The sequence below is a fragment of the Patella vulgata genome, chromosome 3, assembly GCF_932274485.2.
Source record: "Patella vulgata chromosome 3, xgPatVulg1.2, whole genome shotgun sequence".
In the NCBI taxonomy this organism is placed as follows: Eukaryota; Metazoa; Mollusca; class Gastropoda; family Patellidae; genus Patella; species Patella vulgata.
In genome coordinates, this window is record NC_065881.2 from 54,791,834 (window position 1) to 54,802,903 (window position 11,070).

Sequence of the window (11,070 nt, forward strand, 5' to 3'; positions counted from 1 at the left end):
TTTATTCTCAGATGTGCTTAATTTTATAACAACAATGATGTACAGGTATAGTTTTGACTTGCATGTAAACAATCTAGCTTGTACCATAAACAAAGACTTCTTTAATCATGATGTTTTCAGATTAAATTATTGCAGTGATAGTCTGTGAATAAGATTTTTTAACTTTAGATTTTGGATGTAATTAACAATAAGGATTACACACCTTTTTTTATTTTTATTATAGGCTGGTTGGTGATGTATTGATGTGTACAGCCTTCTTGTCATATTCTGGACCATTTAATCAAGATTTCCGCATTTTACTCAATAAAAACTGGATGAAAGAATTGAAAACTAGAAAGATACCATACAGTGCCAATCTAAATGTCACTACCATGTTAACAGATCCTACTACTGTAAGTTATTTACTTTTAATAAATATGTCATATCAGTGCAGAAAGCGAGTTAAATACTTTTGTTTAGGATCTTTATACCATGATTTGGATCTACACATGAAATCTCCATCCTTAATATTTTGACCATTGAAAAAAAAAATGTGATTAAGAGTAATATTTCTTTCATTGGCAATGGTTGTAAGAGAAAAAAAAACCAAAACAATGTATAGTACCCAATATATTGTGTACTTCCCCCTCCCCCCCCCCCCCATCTTCCATCTTGTCCTGAATCAAAGATATAAATAGATACCCGCAGTAACATCTGTTCCTTTTTAGATTGGTGAATGGAATCTTCAAGGTTTACCTAGTGATGAATTATCAATACAAAATGGTATTATTGTTACTAAAGCTGCCAGGTATCCATTACTTATTGACCCACAAGGTCAAGGTAAATCATGGATTAAGAATAGAGAGATAAAGAATGAAATGCAGGTAGGGATTTCAATATTGCACAGTAACTGTTGGACATATACCAACAAGAAAATAATCAAATATATAACAGATATGCAGTAATTTTTATATGCCCACATTTTCATGTGGACGTATATTGTCGTCGCCCCTGTCCGTCCACAATTTGTTTGTGGACACTCTACAGGTCACAATTTTTATCCAATTTTGACGAAACTTGAAATATAGGTCTATCTTGGTTCCTTTTGATAATCACTCATATCCGAATATAACTTCCTGGATTATGACTCCTGATTGGTTGAAAAATCACATTGTTAGCTTGTGGATTCTCTAGAGATCACAATGGTTTTTCCGATTTCAAAAAGCGTTTATATACATCACCATTCCACCATAATGAAGGTTGAATTGCAATTTCAGGAAAATCGAAATGACAAAATGGCCGCTATTTGTAAGCAAATTGTGTATAAAGTATGTAATACAAAGGTTATAGACCCTCTAGAGGTCACAATTTTTATCCGATTTTGATGAAACTTAAAACATATCTTTATTTTCCAAAAATCTCAGTCCCTTTTAATATTTGTGCATTTCAGACCATAACTTTCTGGATTATGGCCCCTGATTGTACAAAAAATTGTTTTTGTTTTTAGCTTATTCTCTATCCATCTCTTGTAAAATGTTGGCGTATCCTGCCTGCAGACAGCCGCTGGTTGGGTTTCACATACCAGTAAAATATGGCATAAAATAAATTCAAAAGTCAACTGCACAGATTTAAATTGTGTATCAAACACACGAAGTCAGTTTATTTCAGAAAAGAATAGAGGTAAAATTGTTGCAAAATCTAGTCCAAAAAGTGCCCTTCTTGACAAAAGAAATGTAACAGAAGATTTATTAAATATTTTTTAGATCACCTCACTGAATCATAAATATTTCCGTCAACATTTAGAAGACTCCATGTCTCTAGGCCGTCCATTAGTAATAGAAGACGTTGGTGAAGAACTGGATCCAGCATTAGACAATGTCCTAGAGAAAAACTTTATAAAAGTTGGATCAACATTGAAAGTGAAAGTAGGAGATAAAGAATGTGACATAATGAAAGGATTTACTCTATATATAACAACCAAACTACCCAATCCCTCGTATACTCCAGAAATATCAGCTGGTACATCTATTATAGACTTTACTGTTACTATGAAAGGTTTAGAAGATCAGTTATTAGGGAGAGTAATCCTTACTGAAAAGGCTGTAAGTTAATTTTAAGAAACAACTTTTTTTTGTTTATAACATGGTATTTCATCTTCTAATCTCATCAAGCTTAAGGTAAAATTTCTTAGTTAAATATCTTGCTGCCTGTAAATTAAATATGTATTTTTATATGCCCACATTTTCATGTGGACATATATATTGTCGTTGCTCCTATCCATCTGGATGTCCACCCTACAGGTCACAATTTTTATCCGATTTTGGACGAAACTTGAAATATAGGTTTATCTCCCAACGATCTCAGTTCCTTGCAATATTGGCATGTTTCGGATCATAACTTCATTGATTATAGCCCCTGATATTGGCACATATCGGATGGCAACTTCCTGGATCATGGCCCCTGATTGTACGAAAAATCATGTTTTTAGCTTGTGTTCCCCCTAGAGGTCACAATTTTTATCTGATTTAAAAAAACGTTCAAATATATCACCGTTACACCATAATGATGAATGAGGTTGAATCTCGTGAAAATCTGACTGCAAATGCTCGACAAAATGATCACTTCCCATACGTAAATAGTGTAAAAGTATGGTATATCAAGGTAGCACCTTCTTGAGGTCACAATTTTGATCCGATTTTGGTGAAACTTTAAATTTATGTTTATATCACAGAGATCTTGGGTATTTTCGATATTTGCACATATCGGTCTGATTTTACGAAAAAAAGCAATTTTAGCTTGTGGACCCTCTAGATGTCACAATATTTATTCAGTTTTAAAAACCGTTTAAATATATCACCATTACACCTTAATGACGGATGAGTTCGAATTTCATGAAAATCTGCCCGACAAAATAGCCACTCCTTGTATGCAAATAGTGTAAAAGTATGTAATACCAAGGTTGTGGACTCTCTAGAAGCCACAATTTTGATCCGATTTTACTGAAACTTGCAATCTATGTTTATAACCCAAAGATCTCGGTTCCTGTCTATATTCAGACATATCGGACCGTATTACTTTCTTGATTATGGCTCCTGATTGTACGAAAAATCACATTAGTTTTTTAGTTTGTTCTCTGTCCATCTCTGGGCATATCTTGCATGGCAACCACTTTTTTTCCAGGAATTAGAGAGTGAAAGAGTAAATCTGATGGAAGAAGTTACATCCAATAAAAGAAAAATGAAAGAATTAGAGGATAATTTACTCTTCAGACTGACCAGTACACAGGTACATATACTGTAAAAATAGAGATAGTTTTAAAATGATGTATAACCATATAAGAGCATTTAAAAAAACAGATCATTTTTAGCTGAAAAATATAGTTGTTGAATTATCACATTTTTAACAGGAAGCATCATTTATAAAACAAACTGTTTTTGTTTTCAGGGGTCATTAGTAGATGATGAAGATCTCATCAATGTACTAAACACAACTAAAATTACAGCTGATGATGTCAGTCAGAAACTGAAGAATGCTGCTGAAACAGAAATAAAGATAAATGCAGCAAGAGAAGAATTCCGTCCTGTCGCTACCCGAGGCAGTATTCTTTATTTCTTGATAACAGAAATGAGTTTAGTGAATGTTATGTACCAGACATCACTCCGTCAGTTCCTGGGTCTCTTTGATAGATCTCTAGCCAGGTAGGATAAACATTTTTCTGGTATTATTCTGTAAAACTACAAATATTTTGCATTTTATACCAAGCACTAAATATAGGTTACAATAGGGGTCTACTCAATCCAGTTGGTGTCTCTTTATATAACCTCAGTGGTCTCTCACGAATTTAGCACCTGTCTGCCGAGTGCATTTACCAAAAAATATTGAGGGACCATTGAATTGTGTTCTATCTATATTTGGCAAAATAGGCTCATTTGTTATTGTTTTCGTTTACCAAAAAAATGTTGAGTGGGTTATCAATTTATTAGGGGAACCTTATCTTCTCATATCAAACAAAAAGGTATGTATTTTTAAGTCTAGCTGATGTTGGAGAGTATGTTATGGTTTAATCCTTCAGTTGGTGCCAAAACAATTCATTGTGTTAATGAAAGAATTTTTTTCATTGTAGTATCATATTTTGTGTATGACAAACACTTGAAATGGATTGTTTCAACCATTATTATCAAACATTTAGACAGAAAAAAACAACCAACCATGGCATGGCCTTCAGTGGTCCTAACTTGCGTAGTCCATTACCTTTTAGTACCATTGAGGTTTGGCTTCCCCTTTTCTCTGTTAGAAACGACTAGCATTCTTCCACAACACGGTTGACTAGGCAAATGACATTAGCACAGATCTTTCTACAGGCACCATGTTCACAAGGGAGATAATTCTAATAGGGTCAGGATTCAGACTAGTAATTTTTCATTGACATCAATGTTGATTCCATCATGGACCTTATAATACATAATGTATTATAAGGTCCATGATTCCATGCCATTCTTTGGCTTTGTTACGATCTTAATCTTTATAACCACAATGAGCCCAACATGTCACAATCATGTGATAAAAATATTGAAGAGCGTTGACCATCTTGGTTTTTTGCTATTCCTGATCAAAGGAACCCAGGCTGTAATGTCATTTTTGTACTTGATTTCAATAATGCATATCTTCCTAATCCTACTACCACAAGATCATGACTATTCATGTAAACCTGGCAGAATATTTAGATTTAAACACCCTTCTTTAATTCTAGATCAAAAAGTAAACGAAAATGATATGCAAAAGGGGTGAAAGGGAGAAAGAATCAACCTCTTTGAGATGTCTGTTTATGATGATATTTTGTTTGTGTGGTATCTGTATCTGGGGTGACTTGAAGTGGGTTGCCTGCCATACAATATTTTTTGAATTTGTATTTTTTCTTCCAGATCGATTAAATCACCCATCACTCAGAAACGTATACAGAATATCATAGAATTTATGACATATGAGGTATATAGATACGCTGTACGCGGTTTATACGAGAAGGATAAACTTACCTTCACCTTGCTGTTAGCCTTGAAGATTGATCTTCAAGCAGGAAAGATTAAACATGAAGAATTTATGACACTGATTAAAGGTAAATTAATAGTCAAACATTTTATTCCCCTTTACTATAACACACACAAAACCTTCTGTGTTGAGTATTAGTCAGCACTTTTTTCAACATAAGGCAGGATTTTGCTGATATCACCTGCTCAGCACAAGAACGGCAAAGATTTTGGTAATATCACCCTTTTGCTATCGTCTAACATTCTTACACTTTTCTAAATATATCAAGAAATAAATTTATTTTAAAAAAGAACCACATTCACTTATAATCTTACACAGAAGTTAATATGAATAAATTGTAAAATTTTCAGGTGGTGCATCTCTTGATTTAAATGTTGTGACACCCAAACCACACAGATGGATTGTTGATTTAACCTGGTTGAATTTGGTTGAGTTGAGTAATTTACATCAGTTCTCTGGTGTATTGGATCAGGTATGTGCCTGTTTTTTTTTTTAGCTTATTCATTGATGAGAAGAGCCCACCTCGCTCTAGCTGCCATACAGTCACAAGATTTAGATTATGAATGTATAGAAAATAACAACAGAAATTGCTAGATATGTCCAATGAATGAGAAGTAGTATTAAATATTCTGGTAAGAGTAAACAACAAACCTGTCAGTGCTTGTCAGTAGCCTATAGCTAATTAAATTCTCAGGAAAGGAGTCAAAGAACTACCTTATTATCTGGATTGATTTCTTATTGTGTGTATTTTAATTTTGATTTTAGGTATCTAGAAATGAAAAGAACTGGAAGACATGGTTTGATAAAGATTGTCCTGAAGAAGAGATTATACCAGATGGATACAATGATTCGTTGGATGTCTTCCGACGTCTGCTACTGGTCCGTTCCTGGTGTCCCGACAGGACTTTACCACAAGCTAAAAAATATATTGCGGATACACTGGGTGACAAATATGCAGAAGGTGTTATATTAGACATGGAGAAGATGTGGCAGGAGAGTGATAATCGTAATCCATTAATCTGTCTTCTATCTATGGGATCAGATCCAACCAACAGTATTGAAGGTTTAGCAAAGAAACACAGAATAGGTAAAACACCAGGGAGCTTCTCCTCTTATATTTAACAACAATCCACATCTTTTGGCTTAAAAATTATCAACTGACTAGAAAAAAGACATTTTATAAATCATATTATGTGTTTATTTTATAGAATGTAAAGCCATATCTATGGGTCAAGGTCAAGAAGTTCATGCCAGACGACTCACAGCTTATGGCATCCAGAATGGTGGTTGGTTATTGCTACAGAATTGCCATCTTAGTTTAGACTTTGTTGTTGAAGTGATGGACACCATTCTTGAAACAGAAAATATAAATGATGAATTCCGTCTGTGGGTTACAACAGAAGAACATATAAAGTTCCCCATTAGTTTTCTACAGGTAAAGTATATCTTATCTAAAATAATATGGATTAAAACCTTAGTTTTCCAAAGAGTTATTCAATTCAGATTTTCTGTTGGTTTAAGCCATGGCTAATATTTTATTTCACAGAGCTGCTCAGTTCAAATGGCTCCAATGAATGTAATTAACAAATAGAGGTGTGGTTTAGAGAAAAAAAAAGTTGTTTTTTACCTTACAGATGGCAATAAAATTCACCAATGAACCACCACAAGGTATCAAAGCTGGTCTTAAACGAACCTATGCTAATGTTACACAAGATTTCTTAGATATATCTAATATGCCTCAGTGGAGACCAATGTTATACGCTGTAGGGTTCCTTCATACTATTGTACAAGAAAGAAGAAAATTTGGTCCATTAGGTTGGAATATACCTTACGAGTTTAATACAGCTGATTATAATGCTAGTGTACAGTTTGTACAGAATCATCTTGATGATATGGATATAAAGAGGGTAAGATGAACTTGTTTAGCACTTGATAGGATTATGAAATTTAAATTATTTAAAAATCCATTCTTGTTGTCAGAACTTCAATATGGTGGTTAGAGGTTATTCTTATTCTACAATCCTGTAGACTTTTCTGTATAAAATTATTTTTAAAAAATGGTACAAAAATGGTTACCAGCTTGTTACTGAAAAACAGAAATGAGTAAAATGCATATGTTATGTTGATATGCTGTTTGCTACTCCTTCTTGTTCAGTATATCAATACATGTTTTAGTACCTTGAAAGATTATCAATTCTTATTTCAGGGTGTTAACTGGACTTGTGTACGGTATATGTTGGGGGAAATTCAATATGGTGGTCGTGTCACTGACGATTTTGATAAACGACTGCTCAATACATTTTGTTCTGAATGGTTTGAGGAAAAAATGTTTGGAAATTTCCTCTTTAGTAAAGGCTACTCAATACCTAAATGTAATAAAATAAATGAATACCATGATTATATTAATGAACTACCAGCTAGTGATTCACCTGAAGTGTTTGGTCTACACGCAAACGCTGATATCACGTAAGTACAAAAGGTTTTATAAAGTAATGAATTTAATATTTATATTTATCATGGTTATAACGTAAGATATATTTCAATGAATAAAACTGGTTGATTCAGGGTAAAATATTCTTACAAACCTTTCAAAATATTTTTGTGTTGTGCTTGTAATAACTAGTCATAAACAATTGTTGTTTTCATTTAGTTATACAGTTTAAAATGACCGTTTGTGATCAAAACTATGATTAGTTCTTTTGTGTATGCTTCAGCTATCAGAGTAAAACAGCTAAAGATAGTTTAGATACTATTTTAAGTATACAACCTAAAGACAGCAGCAGTGGTGGCGGTGAAACTAGGGAGAGTATAGTTAATAGACTGGCAGATGACATGTTGGATAAATTACCACCAGATTATGTACCTTTCGAAGTTACCAGTGCTCTTAAAAAAATGGGAGAATATCAACCTATTAACATTTTCTTGAGACAAGAGATTGACAGAATGCAGAGAGTTATATCAACAGTACGCAGCACATTACAAGATCTGAAGTTAGCCATAGAGGGTACAATTATTATGAGTGAAAATCTACGAGATGCATTAGATTCTATGTATGATGCTCGTATACCCAAATTGTGGAGCAAGGTAATAATCTTTTTGTATCTATCCTTCAATATTTGTAACAAAATGACATTTCATCACATAAAATTGTCTATTTCAATTCAATCTTACTGCAGTTATTTTTTGTCCAACGACTTTCATAGAAAGCGTGGAACTATTAAAATGGGTCTGTCTGGTTAAGTAGGTTAGGTTTCGCAGATTGATAAACAATTTGATTGCTAGATGCTTCTTAAAAAGACATTTGTGCAAGTAATGAATTAGTGTCATTCATTTATTTTGGGACTGATAAACCTAAGTTTTTACAAATTTGAAGGAATCTTCATGATTGCGTCTTTGCTTTTCACATACATGTAGCCATTCAAATGTTAAAATGGAAGGAAGACACCCTTTAATTATCTAATTAAGCTAGAACGTTCAAAGATGAGCATCTTCTGCTTAGAGTAAGCAGAGATAAGCAATTTGATTGGTTGATGCTTTGGGACACGATAACTTTAGGTCTAATTAAGTGTGAGTGTGATGGAATTTGGTGTATAGTTTTATTACATCAATACCTTGACTAAGTTTGATAATGAACATTTTCTGCTCAGAGTAAGCAGAGCGATAAGCAATTTAATTGGTTGAGACTTTGGAACACAATTACTCTCCTTTTAATTGGTGTAGGCGTTCATTAGGTGAATGCCTTGATGGAGTTCGATGATAAACATTGTCTGCTTACGATAAGCAGAGATAAGCAATCTGATTGGTTGATGCTTTGGGACACGATAACTTTGGTTTTAATTAAGTGAGAGTGATGAAACTCAGAGTATAGAGTCATTATATTATTACCTTGACTAAGTTCGATAAGAATATTCTGCTCAGGGGTAAAACAGAGTGATAAGCAATTTGATTGGTCGAGACTTTGGAACATAATAACTCTGCTTTTAATTGATGTAGGTGTTCATTAGGTGAATGTCTTCTGACTAAGTGCAATGATTAACATTTAAAGCTAAAGCTAAGCAGAGCTAAGAAATTTCATTGGTCGATGCTTTGGGACAAGATACCTTTGATTCTATCTGATAGAGAGTGATGAAACTTAGTGTATAGTTGATAATCAGTTTGATTGCTTGATACTTTTGAAAAAAATAAATGTGCTATTAATTAATATGTTGTATCTATCTATTGTGGGATTTTGGTGAGGGACATCAGCCTCACTGTTGGCTTGGTTTTAACTATTATAGTGAGAACTGCCAGCTCTTTATCAAATCTCCCATAATGTATCTAAAAATAATGGAGATTAGTATTGAACAAATCTTTTTTCAGGTATCTTGGGATTCAAGTACCCTTGGTTTCTGGTTTACTGAATTGATTGATCGTAATGCACAGTTCCACACATGGTGTTTTGAGGGTCGACCTCTTTCTTTCTGGATGACAGGCTTCTTTAATCCTCAAGGTTTTCTTACTGCCATGAGACAGGTATATTGTTTGTCAATTTCTTCCACTGGATTGTTTTTAAATACTGGTTATAAAAACTGATGTAATTAATTTTGAACAATATCATATTTGAAATAATCTTAGGCTCCCCTAATTATCAAAAGACTGTGCACTAACCTTTATGTTATTATGCACAAGTGCTTGTTAAAATCCTTGAGATCAATCAATCAAAAAAAAAAATTCTTTCCTGCATACATAAACTGAAAGAGTCTGTATATCACTTAACAAGGCAATCTTTCTTTTGTTCTTCAGGAGGTAACACGAGCACACAAGGGTTGGGCTTTAGATAGCGTTGTTCTCAGTAATGATGTCACCAAATATCAATCAAAAGAAGATCTTATCCAACCACCCACAGAAGGTGTCTATGTTTATGGACTCTTCCTGGAAGGAGCAGGATGGGATAAAAGAAACAACAAATTATATGAACCACGACCTAAACAATTATTTGATATTATGCCCATTGTTCACATTACAGCTGTGAACAGTTCGGGTGGTACAACCTATGATGTTAAAACTCATTATGTCTGCCCAATATACAAGAAACCAAGACGTACAGATCTGACATACATAGCCAATGTCACATTAAAATGTGCGCAATCTGCAAACTCCTCACCCGCTCATTGGATCTTGCGAGGTGTAGCTTTACTTTGTGATATCAAATAGATCTGTAGTATTATTATGTTATTTTTTTTTTAATTGTGTTTGTTAAGTAGTAATGTATGTGATAAGTACAGATAATATATAATAAATATAAAATGTACAGTATTATTAACAGTCTGTGATTATTTTTCTAGTTTTTTTTTTTATTGGTTGTTTCTTTTTCTTGTTACCATCCTCCCAATATTTATATCCCATTTATTGTGATCATAATTTTTGTTTATTTTGATCCTTGTTCAATTTTTCAAGGTGGTTATTATTTATTTGGCCTTTTGTTTACATCAGCATTAATGTGATTGAATTATTAAATACCAGCATTAAGTTTTGCAGATGACTTAAATATATCCTCTTGCATAACATAATTATATACTTATAGTAAAATACCAGTAAAGCAAATTTTATTATTTCATTTTAAAGAAGCTATTTTTGCAATTATTGACATATAATTCTATTTTGTATATGAAAATCGGTAACTTAAAAAACTTTTTATAATTTATTCTTTATAGTCATATCTATTATTACATTATTCTTATAGAATAAACTAGTCTAAATAATTTAAATCAGTGTTTTCTTGAAAAAATAGTGAAAATTAGCCAGTTCTTATTGTTGATTGTCAAGTACCATTGCCATGATAATAAATAGTCTTGGTTGTCTATCTTTTATCAACAGTCTCTGGATATATTAGCCGATATGGTGGGCATGGTCAAATCCACTCAATATCTAAGCCATCTCTTGATCTAGAGAGTGGATTATTAGCTTGTATAACATCTGGAGCTTGAAAAATGTACAATCCCTGTGAATTTGAAAATAAACTGAAAAAAAAACAACAAAAGAACCTGTCGTGTTAGAGTGTTGTCA

General features: G+C 33.1%; 1 protein-coding gene across 2 annotated transcripts in view; it reads left to right on the forward strand.

Moving 5' to 3' along the window:
* The window catches only part of LOC126815414 (dynein axonemal heavy chain 5), a 57,082-nt gene extending 46,073 nt beyond the window's left edge, over positions 1-11,009 (forward strand). For both annotated transcript variants that reach the window (XM_056099538.1, XM_056099539.1), the window contains 14 exons: positions 224-392; positions 708-863; positions 1,743-2,081; positions 3,160-3,264; positions 3,424-3,677; positions 4,902-5,092; positions 5,376-5,497; positions 5,791-6,112; positions 6,234-6,460; positions 6,660-6,932; positions 7,232-7,491; positions 7,740-8,109; positions 9,385-9,537; positions 9,808-11,009. In XM_056099538.1, coding sequence (XP_055955513.1) covers positions 224-392; positions 708-863; positions 1,743-2,081; positions 3,160-3,264; positions 3,424-3,677; positions 4,902-5,092; positions 5,376-5,497; positions 5,791-6,112; positions 6,234-6,460; positions 6,660-6,932; positions 7,232-7,491; positions 7,740-8,109; positions 9,385-9,537; positions 9,808-10,218 — 3,352 coding nt within the window. In that variant the 3' untranslated portion in view covers positions 10,219-11,009. The remainder of the gene's footprint in view (positions 1-223; positions 393-707; positions 864-1,742; positions 2,082-3,159; positions 3,265-3,423; positions 3,678-4,901; positions 5,093-5,375; positions 5,498-5,790; positions 6,113-6,233; positions 6,461-6,659; positions 6,933-7,231; positions 7,492-7,739; positions 8,110-9,384; positions 9,538-9,807) is intronic.
* The last annotated feature ends 61 nt before the right edge of the window (positions 11,010-11,070 follow it).